General features: G+C 38.2%; 2 protein-coding genes across 2 annotated transcripts in view; one reads left to right on the top strand and one right to left on the bottom strand.

Moving 5' to 3' along the window:
* Window positions 1-10,558: 10,558 nt before the first annotated feature.
* Window positions 10,559-13,678, bottom strand: LOC149034359 (uncharacterized). The gene is made up of 5 exons (XM_089193605.1): window positions 13,536-13,678; window positions 13,153-13,208; window positions 12,580-12,686; window positions 12,303-12,412; window positions 10,559-12,046 (listed from the first exon to the last, which is right to left on the bottom strand). The coding sequence occupies exons 1-5, from the start codon at window positions 13,593-13,595 to the stop codon at window positions 11,744-11,746; spliced, it is 636 nt and encodes a 211-aa protein (XP_089049731.1). The 5' UTR covers window positions 13,596-13,678; the 3' UTR covers window positions 10,559-11,743.
* LOC149034358 (uncharacterized) overlaps window positions 13,314-14,357 on the top strand; it is a 4,899-nt gene continuing 3,855 nt past the window's right edge. Inside the window, exons 1-2 of the mRNA XM_089193599.1 lie at window positions 13,314-14,008; window positions 14,100-14,357. The exon at window positions 14,100-14,357 is cut by the window's right edge and continues 899 nt beyond it. Coding sequence (XP_089049725.1) covers window positions 14,317-14,357 — 41 coding nt within the window. The 5' untranslated portion in view covers window positions 13,314-14,008; window positions 14,100-14,316. The remainder of the gene's footprint in view (window positions 14,009-14,099) is intronic.

The following is a 14,357-nucleotide window of genomic DNA, read 5'->3' as shown; positions in this document are numbered from 1 at the left end:
AAAGCAAACTAAGAAGTCAGTTCACAATGTAGAACAAGAAGTTCAGGAGTTTAATGACGAAGATTCTGATGATTACTTATTCAGTGTAGAATCTGTGAGCGTCCTTTATGCAAAAAACAGTCCAAAGAAGATATATGCTAACATGCGCTTGAGGGATGAAACAGTGAAATTCCAGTTAGACTGTGGAGCAACAGTCAATATCCTCCCAGCAGATATTTATCAGAAGGTATTTAACGATCCGCGAATGGAACGCCTTCAGCCTACTCAAACTACCCTTGTCATGTTCAACAAATCAGAGCTGAAACCTCTAGGATGTACTAAGGTCGAGACCTTCAACCCCAAGAATGGACAGTGTTTCCTCACGGAATACACCGTCGTTCCAACAGGTCACACAGCACTCCTTGGTGCTGAATCAGTGCAGCAGTTTGGCCTCATAGTGATTAACACCGATAACATCATGTCTCTCTCGAATGAGATTCCCACACAGCCGGATCTCGTGAGCAAATTCGGAGATGTCTTCTCAGGAGAAGGAAAGCTCAAAGGAAAGCTTCACCTCGAGATTGATAAGTCTGTAACCCCTGTGGCACTGCCAGTGAGGAAAGTCCCCTTTGCAGTAAAAGAGCCTTTAAAACAGGAACTAGAACGCTTAGTTAAGATAGGCATCTTGCAACCAGTAGATGTTCCAACAGACTGGATTTCCTCAATGGTGGTCATTAAGAAGAGCAATGGAAAGATAAGGTTATGTATTGACCCAAAACCTCTGAATAAAGCACTCAGGAGAAATCATTTTCCCCTTCCAGTGATCGATGATCTACTACCGCTGCTTACGAATGCTAAAGTCTTCAGTGTCGTCGACGCGAAGAATGGGTTTTGGCATGTGCAGCTAGACGATGAAAGCAGTCTTCTGACCACATTTGGTACCCCCTGGGGAAGGTTCCGCTGGACGCGGATGCCCTTCGGCATATCACCCGCTCCGGAAGAGTTTCAGAGGAGATTGGAATACGCCCTGGAAGGTCTTGATGGAATTAAGCCAATATTTGATGATATCCTTGTTTTTGGTGTCGGAGAAACAGAAGCTGAAGCACTTTCTGACCATGATGCAAAGCTGACAGCATTGTTAGAACGCTGCCGCGCTACTGGCATTAAGTTAAACAAAGAGAAGCTTAAGCTCCGTCGCAAAGAAGTGAAGTTTATGGGACATGTTATATGTCAAGATGGTCTTAAGCCAGACCCAGACAAGGTACAAGGTATCAAAGAGATGCCAACCCCGACAAGCAAACAAGATCTCAAGAGACTTCTCGGCATGGTAAATTACCTCCAGAAGTTTGCTCCTAACCTGTCAGAAGTTACATCCCCAATGAGAGACCTTTTGAAAGAAGGGAACCAGTTCCGTTGGGATGAGCAAGTACAAGGCTGTAGTTTCAAGCGAGTTAAGGAGATACTCTCAGCTGCCCCTGTCCTCAAGTATTTTAACCCCAAAGACGACGTGGAATTGCAGTGTGATGCATCAGACCGAGGACTTGGTGCATGTCTAATGCAAGGAGGCCAGCCCGTGGCTTATGTATCTCGTTCCATGACAGAAACAGAAGTGAACTATGCCCAGATAGAGAAAGAGATGCTTGCAATACTTTTCGGAGTAGAACGTTTTGAGCAGTTTGTATATGGTCGACCTGTCAAGATCCAAACTGACCACAAACCCTTGGAGAGCATCTTCCGTAAAAGTCTACTCAGTGCGCCTAAACGTCTCCAGCGAATGTTGCTAAGATTGCAGAAGTTTGACCTTCAAGTGTCTTACAAAAAAGGGACTGAAATGTATCTGGCAGATACACTGAGCAGAGCATACAGAGTGCGCAAGAGCACAAAAGAAGATGTAGCAGAAGATGTTATGTACATAGAGGACATGAGAGGAGACACTGAAAGAGAGCTAGAGCACATCAATATGATACAATACTTGCCAGTATCGGAACCAACGCTGATTGCCATTCAACAAGCAACAGAATCTGATCCTACCCTGAGAGAGCTGAAGAGAACAATCAGGCAAGGTTGGCCAGCTACCAAAGCTGGGGTATCAGCAAACATCAGTGGTTACTTTACATTTCGGGACGAACTGTCTTTACAGAATGGACTGGTGTTCAAAGGTGAAAGACTAGTTATCCCTATGAGCGTGAAAGCTGACATGTTGGCCAAGATCCACCGGAGCCACATCGGCATCCAAGGCTGTCTCAGAAGAGCAAGAGAAGCAGTTTACTGGCCTGGGATGAACAAAGATGTCGAAGAGTATGTAGCAAAGTGTGCCGTCTGCAACAGCCAGCCTGTCGAGCAAGGAAAAGAGCCAATGATTTGTCACGAACTGCCTAGTAGACCCTGGGAGAAAATCGCAGTTGATCTTTTTGATCTGAACGGTGTAGATTTCATGGTGACCGTTGACTACTATTCAAGCTTCTTTGAAGTCGACAGAATGACAAACAAGACAGCAGACGAAGTTGTGAAGAAGTTGAAAGCCCATCTTGCCCGCCATGGAATTCCCGACCAGCTTGTATCGGATAATGGACAGCCCTTTTCTTCCGCAAAGTTCCAACAGTTCGCAGACACTTATGGTTTTGAACATATAACAAGCTCTCCAACATATCCTCAGTCCAACGGCAAAGTAGAGAACACGGTGAAGACAGCAAAACATCTGCTAGAGAAAGCCGTCAAGTCCGAACAAGACCCATATCTTGCCCTGCTGGACTGGAGAAATACTCCCACAGAAACACTCAACTCGTCACCTGTTCAGCGATTATTCGGTAGAAGAACAAAGACTCCACTCCCAACCTCAAACCAATTGCTCAAGCCGAAGCTACCAGAGGAGGTTGATCAGAAGTTGAAGCTACAAAAGGCTAAACAATCCCTGTACTACAATCAAGGCGCCAAAGAACTGAAGGAACTGCGCCCAGGAGACACAGTGCGATTGCAGCCACTAAAATCCCACTTGGGAAAGAAGAAGGATTGGACCCAAGCAAGAGTCGAAGGCAAAGTCGACATAAGGTCCTATCAAGTCAGAACAGAAGATGGAAGAATTTATAGGAGGAACCGCAGACACCTGAGACATACACGTGAAGTGATGCCACACAGTGAAGATGGGATGAGATTATCCCCAAAAGCAACACCAATTTCTGCTACTGCAAATTCTGGTAATGAAATACCATCGGTACCACCTTCCATACCAAGTACTGCAGTCAGTAAGGACCAATCAGACACAGTACCTTTGCAGAACACGGACAAGCCACATCCGGAATATCCACCTCAGTCTGCAGCAGATAAGCAGGAGATTTCCCCATCGGTGACCACCACTCGATCTGGACGAATTGTGCGACCACCCACACGTTACCAGTGATTGGGGTTATCGAAAGAAAAAAAAAAAAAAAAGGACATGACAAACTCTTAATTTTCTTTTTTTTTGTAGTTTATTTTAAACTAGGATTGAGACGTTCAGTTACGTTTACATTTTTTTTGTTTCCTGAAGAAAGGGAGATGTAACGATATCGATCTTATCGTTCTATTTACTTCCGGTCCGCATTTACGTCATGACTACCATGACAACAAAACTTTAGAGACCATGCTTTCCGGGTTTAGTAGAGTTGGTCGGACATCGATTAAATAGACCTGTGTGTGTCTTGTTCTTCCTATAAACAACGCCACATTGTCAACCAACGTAATGACACTATTGCTTATACAAATTTATTCTGAAACCAATATTTTTCTGTCAATCAAAGTGATTTGAGTGAGAGAAAAGAGAGGATTCATAAGTTATTTGTCAGCTTGAGGTATTGACCGACGTGTTTTCTTAAAAATACTGCCCAGCCGGAAAAACGAGATATATTTATGAAAAATGGCAACGGAAGTTGGAATGTACTCGGCGACTCACGAAAGCATTACCGTGGCCCGTGGGCAGAGATAGGAAAATAATGAAAGGCAAAGAACCAATCAGATTGCAGGATTCGTTAACTTGCCCTCTAAAAAAATTAATCATTATATGTACCACAAATACAGCACATTTTAACCTCAGTTTTACGAAAACAATGGTTTATTAAATGTTGACTCTTGATTGTTTGGCGTAAATTGTTGATTATTTGATTATTTTTTAGCCCCCTGAAGCCACTTATGACTCTGGAGTTACTGAACTTGATATCCTTAGGATTGAATAAAATTGCTTGCACAGCCATAGATTGCACCCAGTTTACATATGTAGATAATTTCCTATATAATTCATTTTATAGCTGTACTCATACACATATAGATATGTAGGTAAAATGCTTTGGCTTTACCAAATTGTATGTTTCTTTTTATGCAACATATATTCTTTGATTTCCCTCCTAACCTGCCAACAAATAATTGAAAACTTTTGCAGAGTTCACTTTCCAGATTGAATTCAGGTGAGCAGGTGTCAGTAAACAATTTAATGTCATGTGCCTCTCCCAAAACTGCCCTAGTTTTTTTACTAACTCTCTTATATATCTCTGTGTATACCAGCCTATGATTAAAATCTCGGTGAAAAGATATGTCGTATTTTTCCATTTTTTTTAAATTCCACCTTTAAGTTTTTGACATTTACCATTTGAAAATTCCTAAATGGCATTGCGTTTTCATCCTTGTTAAGAGATATTACACATTTCTTCATTTAAAACCTGAATTATGAAACCAACTTGATTTCTATGAGTTTCAAACTCAATTCTACACAAGAACACTTTACTGGAGTATAATGCCATATTCATTTGCTGTCTGATGCATCCTTATCAACTCAATGATATAACAAAACCTTATTATATCACACCGTCTATATCGTATATATGACAAATAATGAGTCTTATAAATAGGGATTTATTTATATTTTAATGATTAAAAGATACTTATACTTTCAAATTTAAAAATATAAAATATGGTGAAAATATAATCTTATGTACATGCACTTACAATGAAAAATCTGTTGTTGGTAGCTTATGTCTTTTATGTTTAAATTTCTGCAGGAGATACTTTTCTTTGATAGCGGAGGTACAGAAGTTTTCAAAGCTACAAAAGATAAGTGAATTCTTCAAATCCTTTCATGATCCTTTATAGCAAACAATACTAGTAAATTTTATTACTTTCAAGCTATCAATTGATATGAAAACTTCAATTGGATTGTTATCAGCCTTTACAAAGAATGCTCAAAATAATCTGTTTGCAAGTGATAAAAAGCAAATTGACCATCATGCCTTCATGCTGGACATGCTTCACTCATACATGTCAGTTAATAATAGTTACATATCTGTTTCTCTTAAGCCCTTAAAGGTTGTGGCAGGCAAGTAAGTAACCTGACTTCCTTTGGTTATAATTGTATGAGGATGTAATTTTGCTGTAGTTACCATGTTGTAACATGTAATGTTATTTAGAGTAAATTAAATACTCTAACTCAAGATTTCAATAGTGTATGATGTTCTAACAAATGCTCATACTCAAACTAAACATTGATACATGTATATGGAATGGTCACAAGATGTGTGAGTTTTCAAGGATGGGAATCTGGAAAAGAAAGGATCCTCCTTAAACTAGAATTGAAATTAATGGGCACCCTCCAATTTTAATTCATGTGTTTTCTTTGACCTGCCTCCAACTCTTTTTTGTTTAGGGGCACGTAGATGAAGATTTTGATGCATGGAAGCCCAATTCCACACAATTTCTGAATTTTTCTCAGATTTTTCTTCCCAGAAAATAATCTAAACATATTAGAATTGTTCAAAAATCTTACCAGACCCCTTCTAGTTGCTTCTATTTTTATGATTTAAATGCTAAAAAATATGCATCATAGAGAATTTATACTAATTGGCATCCACCTACTGTAATGTTTAAGGTGAGAATATAAGTGCCTTAGCCTTATAGGTTAAAAAGTCAAAATAATAGAATTGTGCATACTATACTTAATTTATATCCTCCTCTGGATATTTGCAGAAATAACCTTAAGTCATTGTTAGTCTCATTCACTCTCACTGTCCGCTGAGCTTTTGGAAAGACGATAACCTCCATATTTTTTAAACAAAGAAAGGAAACCCTTCCTCCTTTCAGCAGGTAGTTCTTTTGTGCATGAGAAAATTGCTCTTTTTAAGCACTCTATAAAAGAATAAAATTTGATGACAGATCCAGGGCTATTGTTCGTTACCAATTTTCTTTTCTTTCTGCTCGTCATTTTCTTGTAAATGAAGGTGATGTTTTGTGTTATGGGTATTAACCTGATTTAATGTTTTTAAGAAGGTTACCATTCCAGGAAGGCTAACATTCATAAATTAGTTGTAAAAATGTCCTCAATCAAGTGATGATATCTTTGCAAGAAAGTTTGACTCAATTATACCTGACTTAATAACCTAAACTGAATACATAGAAACTTGAAATTTATTTGTTCTCCCTCTGAGGTGTGCATCAAAGTTTTGATGGCAGGCTTGAAGTACAGGTTCAGAGGAAATGAGCATGCTTATGTGTGTTTTCAACACTAAAACAACAACTGTGACTTCCTAGAATAATTTCACTAGCTACTGTACAGGTACAGGCATGTGTTGCAAAAAAATTTTGCGTAGCTTTTTTATTAATATGTATTTCTTTTTCTAAGAATCTTCTTTATCTGGCCTATGCTGAATTCTAATTTTTCAACCAAATTTTGTATTATCTTTAATATCAGATTAAATCTCCTAGTATCAGTTAACAACGGGTCTTTTTAATTTTTTTATAATTACATGAAATCTTGCAGATTTATGGCAAATTAATTTTTCCTCTTACCCTAAGATATCAATATTTTATTAGTGTGGAGATTGGTATTTGTATAAAAGTATAGCCAATTAAACTTGTGTGCACAGCCCATGCATCAAATTTATGTTAATATTGTATACTTCCTGAAACTAGTTTATCAGAATAACAATGAGTTACGTATGGCTTTCCACAATGCTAGTTTCAAAAGCATTAAAAAAAGTAATTTTCCTCATCATTACAAGATCGTAAATCTGCTGACCTGCTTAAATCCTTAGTACCTTGCCTTGACAGCCCAACCTCAATAAAAAGTCATTAACAGGAGGGAAAAGCATACTTGTGACACAAACAATTGAGCCTCTTCACACATACACCCTCCTCAATCTTCTTTGCTTATTCTGAACATCTAATTTCAGACATGGTGTATATGCAACAATTTATCCATTTCCCTGCATAATTATTTCATAATGGTAATTACAATTTGTAGAGAGGAGCCGGTTGGGTTGAAATATATTTCAAAGATTTGCCAGCTTGTCACAACATATTTAGTATAAAAAAGGAAGACAAACCTGAGCATTCAATGCAAAACCCGAGTTGTTGCATGAGTCGGCCAATATGTTAACAAATACCCAAGCCATATAAAAACTTGATGCGTACATTTTGTCTTGGCCAACCATTGAAAGCCTTAGTAGATTGTCAAATGAACTGCCTTTTTCAGACCAAGAAAATTCATTGCTGTGTTTCATGTTCACATGAAGCCACAACTCTATCTTCCAAGAAATTCATTTTTTTGCTAACAAGAGAGAATACCATTTAAGAGCGAATTTTTTTTATCACCGCGTGGGAGGTGGCACATGATCGGAAAAATCACTATCCTCATATTTCGCTCAGAGATACCTTTGGGTAAGTCTATAAACGTGGTACCATTTTTTTGTTCAGAGCTGTTTTTATTTTCTAGAAAATCACCAAACACTGTATCGAGCCCCAACCGCCATAAAATGGCCGAAATGAAGTCGACGTGTAGGGCAACAAAACCTTTATTCCTCAAAAGCGCAAAAGAAAGCAAGTCTTTCTGAATTTTACCTATTTGTATACGAGGTATTAAAAAATGATTTGAATCTAATAACGGGCTTGTTGACATAACTATGAATTCCAAAATTTGATTGATTAAAAATTACATTTTGGAGCAGTTTTTCAATAAAAATTTTTCCTACCTGGTATAACTCGGAATCACTTGAGATGAGAATTTTTACATTCTTTCCATGGATATAAAAATTAATTTGGGGCTCTTAATTACTGCGAAGAAGTAGCCCGGTCTATTTCGTGCAAATCGCAATGCCGCCATGTAAACAACCGCAGATAATCCAATTAGGCTTTTTATTATCGAAGCCATAATTCCAACAAAATCTTATCGCTTTGACCTATACTAGATTGTAAACTGGATTTCTTAAGCTCACCTGGCGAAAAACACCTTTCTAAGATTGGTTCCTTGCCTCAATCTTGTTATAAAGAGACTTGACAACAGCTTCGATAGTACAGCACTACATCCGGTGTATACCAAATCACAGTGAAAACATCTCACGAAGGTTCCTGCCGGAAACGTCGCATTGCTGGACAGTTATAACCATATTTCAGCTTGGAACACTCACATTTTACAAGTCTTCCTTTCACAATAAGAATGGAAGTTTGTTTTTTATAGAACGAGCCAGAGCATCCTGACAGATGAAATAAATCATTGACGTTCGTTTTTTGCGATGGTGTCACGCAATAACATGTCACTCGAAAGGAGGCTCGGTTACCAATATACTTATTTTCTTTCCTTCTTATCCCCTATTTTTTATTTCCGGGAAAAAGTTTTAAATCCAGAATTTAAAATTACCGTTGTTTGCATTTTTTAAGCGCGATACCACTCATGCGTCACCCTAGACTGCTAAATGAATGAGGTATATGTTACTACAGCATAGAGGAAATTTCACTGCATTTATATTTAACGACTTAAAAAAATGTGTTATCCTATTTTGTAAGGGTAGACAGGTGCGGGAGTGGAAAAATTAAATTGGGAGTAGCTTTCTAAAATACTCAGCGCTAAAAAAATAAATTAGATTAGGCACAGTTTCTAACCATATAATGAGCGTCGCGCCATAAATTTTCCAAAGCCAACTAAAATGGTGTTTTCGTTTGGCCGCCGATTTTTTTAAGAGGTGAGCGTACCAAATGGAAATCAATTGCTCCTTTCAAAGATCAGTTGGGGGATACTGCTCCCAAGATAAGCGAAGTCGAGTTGCAGGAAAAGCTTCTCTTATAGTCCCTCTGCGCTTATGTGAGAAAGACATCTCAGCACACAAACAGACTGTGGGCGTGAATGATGTTGAATCGGAAGTCGATCTCATTTTAGCACAGGCATCGATATTCACGTTGCCTTCCAATATTTCGGATATGACTATCTGCACAGCCCATCGCTCCTCTTTGGGCATTGAATGGCGAAGAGGCTCGCAACGGTGCCGTGTTCCATCCGAATTATCGAGGCATGCCAAGGAAGGGAAATAACGAAAGGGTGACCGTGGTATAAACAAAGCGCTTTCGAAGGCAATCCTTCGACGCACGGGAATATTCCTCCCTGTTGGGTCTGGTAAGTCTTTGTAATGTTGTTAATTTACAATAGGACGCTATGACAAACAGGACAAGAAGTTACTAGTAAAAACAAAATTGGCACATTTAAATTAGTACTACCACTGAAGCACACATTTAACCAGCCATTTAATTTTGTAGCGTGAGCTAGTTTAATCAAATTATTTTTAATTTTTTAATATTTTTCAAAACACTCAAAAGAGATCTACAGCGTTTTTTAAGTGAATTCGCGCAGGTTTTTGTTTAAAACATAACACTGACTAAGAAATAAATATTAGCTGGCCCTGCACTCGGTACAGCGATGTCTGCAGACGAATGCCTGTCTGGGTGTCCTGTGCACCACGGCAAAAAAACAAGCGTTCACCGTACGGAAAACGAAGGTTGAATTTACGGAAAACGTGGCAATTTACTATCGTTTACCCGTGTTTTGCCTACGGAAAATCCGACGTTTTCTGCGCGTTTTCGCATCGGTGAATCCCAGTATTCGTTCCATTATTCGGTAGTTTTCCTTTGCGGTAAATGCAGGTAAACAATTCATTTTCCGGCATTAACCGCTCGGTTAACACATGGCAAACAGCGTGTTTTCCTTTCGTTCATTGGCATTTTCCGAGTGAACAACAACGTATTCACCGGAGTTAACAGCTGAAAACACGCATTTTCCGGGAAGGTTAATGTGTGTAAATACGGGAAAACATAATATTTTCCAGAGCTTGCAGTTCGTATAACGCATAGAAAATGCCATGTTTTCTTTTGTTCGCAACCATTTTACGCCCGGTGAACGAAATGTTCACAAGAATTATCCAGTTGAAAGCATGCATTTTCCAACGTTTTTCCGCAATAGTGAATTCGAGAAATTTCGTGAAAACGCATTTTCAGGCGTTTTACCTTTTATTGTTGTTCGGTTAATCTATGGAAAACAACATGTATTCTGCCATTTACAGCCATTTTGCGCATTCCAACGTTATGTTCACTGGTATTAACCAGTCGAAAGCATGCATTTTCCGGTATTTTCTGTAACGGTGAATTCGTGCAAGGGATGCATTTTCCCGCGTTTACTGCCGCACGGTCAATTACTGTTCGTTGTATTTCACTTCCTGGACTCAGCTCTACTGCAGGTTCTCAAAGCATTTTGTCCTATTTCCCTCTCCCAGACAGGATTAGCACTCCTTTAATAATCCTTATCAAGTTTATTAATGCACAATGATGTTAGCGGTACAATTTTTTCAGAGTCCAAAACGGAGCCTGATAACAATCATGTTTGTCATCCTTATTTCACTTTACACATTTTTTCTCTCTAAATCCAAAAGAGGCAAAACTTAACCCGTACAGTATAACTGATATTATAAAATTGGAAGGATGACTGTCTGAAAAATTATGTGCGGGTCTATATATACAAACTATAAACATTTTGCAAAAATGAGTGTCAAGGTTTGAAGAAAATATAATTATGTGAACTTCATGTGCTGAGGGAATCAAGGCAACATTCTGAGAATACCACCTTACATTTAATTTTATACCTTAGATCTATTTTAAAAACTTCTAATGTTTGAAATTGCAACTGAAGAATAAATTTAATTGACAGAATTTTCTTAAACCTTAACTGTGAAGGCTGCATGTATCTTTGACTCTGATATATTAATTATAACAGTTTGAGCCAAATTTGAAAATCATTAAAACTTCTAAAATATTTACTTAAAGAGAAAATATTTACTTGGACTGAGAAAATCTTGGAGTACTCCATCTGATGGAGAACAAGAGAACTCTAAAAGGAAGAATGAAAATTGCAGCCACCTCTAAAATAGCAGATATGTCAAGGATTTTGGGCTCTGTAAAATGAGCATGATAAATTTTTCTCACTAATAAAAATTCACTTAAATGCACAATTCTGTGATAATGTAGTGTGATAATGTTCAAAAATCTATTCATATAATGTGAATTGTTTGCCAAAAAACACCTGCATTCAATCCTGGACATAAGTGCCAAATGGTGGTCAGGGAAGGCAAAATATTCTAGAAACTGATTTCACTATCCACTGACAATAACTTAAATGTAGGCTGCTCAATTACTTAAATTGCTCAAAATATTACATGTTATACATGTATATGTTTACAGTCTTCAAACTCTCTTGTAATCAACCATGATTGTACAGAAGTCTCACTTCACATTTGCCAGCTAAGGTGGTTTCTTGTGAGAAAATTGAAATCAGCAAATTGTCAAATTAAAAACTAAATTCAGACAGAATAAAAGAATGGAGATGGTAGACCTACATCATCTGTATAATTGGGTAGAAATGTAGCAACTTCATAAGAGATGGTCCTAGGGAAGAGAGTTGAGTGACTGTATACTAAAATTAAAATTAAATTTAGGTGGTGGCCCAGAGCAATTTTTCTGGGATCTCTCTACTATTTCTATGACTTGGTCTACCAACCCTTCTGTTCACTGACTGCCTCTTTTGCTGATTTGTCATGGAAGACTTATATCTCTGGTCTAGTATATGGAAGAAGTTGGTAACTTCTTCTGTCCTCCAGGTAAGGGGCCTTGTTACCATTGATGTGGGATCTTCTTCATCAGACTCGTCTGAAGAGACAAGACTAGGATGCAGGGCCTCGAAAATTGGTTGTCTCTTCTCTTCTTCACTTGCCACTTTGAGTCTCTTATCCAGTTTCTAAAAGGGAAAATGTGAAATAAGTTTTTATAATACCGAATGGTGAGCAATTCCTTCAATAAAACATTTATAAAGCCCTTGTGTCACTGGTCAGAGTTGTTCTTGGCATAAAATGTTTTGTATCAGCAGATCTACAGTGTAATTTGAACCTTACCCTGTTTTTAGATCAAACTTGAATTCAAACCTTTTGAAATTTACTCAAACATACAAGCTGATAAGATAATAGAGTGTTAAAAAGCCAAACAAATTTTTTTACCCTTTTAATTCTTTGTCGCTTCTTTTGCTCCCTCTGATAATGCTCGTAAGTACCATTTTCTTCCTGTCGTCTACGTTTCTTTGATGATGCAAAGTTTTGAGAAATAGCATCTGAAAGGAAAGGTAAGTACGCCACAATCAGTTATATGAAAAAGATTGTCAGTTTTCAGGGTTGTAGTGAGCAAGGGGCAAGATGGGGCACTTATCTCAAAAAAATTCAACCCAAAGTTAAAGACAAATTGTGTTTATTTGGCAAAACAATCCCCATTCAATCATACCTAGAATTCTTCTTTCTGTACAAAGAGAATCATTTTGAATCTGCTCTACTTCTTTGACCTCTTTCAAGATGGTGGCTACTACAGCTAGGTTTGGTGGTTCATTCTCTCTGTAAGAAATTAAAATAATCCCATCCATTAATAATCTGAAAATCTAACTGCGAAAGATAACTTTTGAGTTAAAACAGGATAAAACAGGGTTCTTGTGCTCAAGTATAAAGTGCAGATTAAAAAATTTTTTGTTCCAAATGTTTGGGCTTAGCCATTCAACAGAATGGAAGTCTGATCAGCAGGTGATGTTTTGTTGAGAAAGTTACTTTCTGTCTCTCATGGCCCAGAGATCTTTCTCACCAACATATCATCTTTTGACTTCCACTGATGAAGAGCTCAGCCCCAAATGTCTACAACAAGCTACACAATCAGCCAGCTAGCTCACCATCAAATAATTTTTTTTGAGCATCCAAAGGAAGACATTTCAAGCAAAAAACATTTTTTTTTAACTTTTCAACAACTTTTCGTTTCTACATTAGCTTATATTATATAACTTTAAACATGATTTACTAAGCTTAGGCTTACTTCTTGTCAGTGTTCCATGCAAGGCCTAACTGTTCAATCTTTGAACGAACATAGTGCTGTGAACGATAACAGTTCATTAGTATTAAAAGTGCGGGTTCCATGTATTTCCAAACTGAACAATGAAGAAATTATTATTAAAGATTCCTCGGCGCCTTTGAAACAGGACACAAGCGGTCTGTCAAACATATATAAAGGCGGTTGTGCGGCAAGAAAAACAATAGGTGTGAGAAATCGAAAATTTGTATGGCGCGCATTTTAAAACCAGCTCTCGAGTTTGGTTAGCAAGCCGCAAAATTTTTGAAAGCAAGTCATCATATTAATCTAAGCTGCGTAAGAAACATGCACTAAGAATAACGTATATGTTGTCGACTAAGATTACTCACCGAGAGATCTGGATGGCGGGCGATTTTTCTTTTCTTTGAAGAACTTGGTGGCGTTAGCATTCCGAAAGCGCTTCCCTCTGCGATTGCAGGACCGTCCACAACTTTTCTTTCTAAAGCTGCAATCTTCTCCTCCAAGGCTTTGAAACCGGTCTCGATCCGCGTCTCGATACTCTACAGCTTGTTAAGGATGGCATCGGAAATATCGGTCTGGTTTCCCTCAACGATTTGAAGTGAATCGTTCACTTGTCTCAGCTGCGCCATGACTGACGATTGATCTGTTGTGTCCAATTTCTTTTGAACTTCAGTAAGTTTCGTTAAAACGAGGCGGAATTCTGAAGGACTGGCGTTTCCAATTCTAGAACTTGCCATTTTCGATCGAAAGTTAAACGAAAGATCAACACAGTAGCGTCTGCAGTAGAGTCAAATTGTTTGTTGTGCACTTGGAGGTTCCCCCAAGACGCTGTCAAACTAAGGTTATGTGTATACGGTTAAGAATATATGAAAGTCATATATTTGAACTGCGGATAAAGACATGAATGAAAGTGATCCTCGCAGTGAAATAAGGTTATGTGATTGGTCAGCTCGCAAGGTCTAGTTCTATGATTGGATCTAATTGGACAATTCATCGCAACCGGGCCCGCAGGTGTCAGTAAGGTCAGCGGCTTCGTTGTCAGGCGCTGGTATTTTGGATCAACGGTTTGTTAGTTTGGCGCGGAAATCGATGCCGAAATCACCAGATCGATAGAAATTTTCATCAAAGCATTGCTTTACGTTTAATAAAATGGGGAAAAGAAGTTCGCTCAGTTCGCCTCGAAAGTGGAA

The sequence above is a fragment of the Pocillopora damicornis genome, chromosome 14 (assembly GCF_964200805.1).
Source record: "Pocillopora damicornis chromosome 14, jaPocDami1.2, whole genome shotgun sequence".
Lineage (NCBI taxonomy): Eukaryota > Metazoa > Cnidaria > Anthozoa > Scleractinia > Pocilloporidae > Pocillopora > Pocillopora damicornis.
Note: the sequence above shows the minus strand (reverse complement) of the source record. Positions and strands in the feature narration are given on the sequence as shown.

Bases quoted from the DNA above. Each gene is read 5' to 3' on its own strand.
- LOC149034359 (XM_089193605.1), bottom strand. From the start codon at position 13,595: ATGCTAACGCCACCAAGTTCTTCAAAGAAAAGAAAAATCGCCCGCCAT. The intron at 12,413-12,579 runs GTATGATTGAAT...CTTTCCTTTCAG, and splicing joins TACAGAAAGAAGAATTCTAG to ATGCTATTTCTCAAAACTTT. The intron at 12,047-12,302 runs GTAAAAAAATTT...TTTCCCTTTTAG, and splicing joins AGCGACAAAGAATTAAAAGG to AAACTGGATAAGAGACTCAA.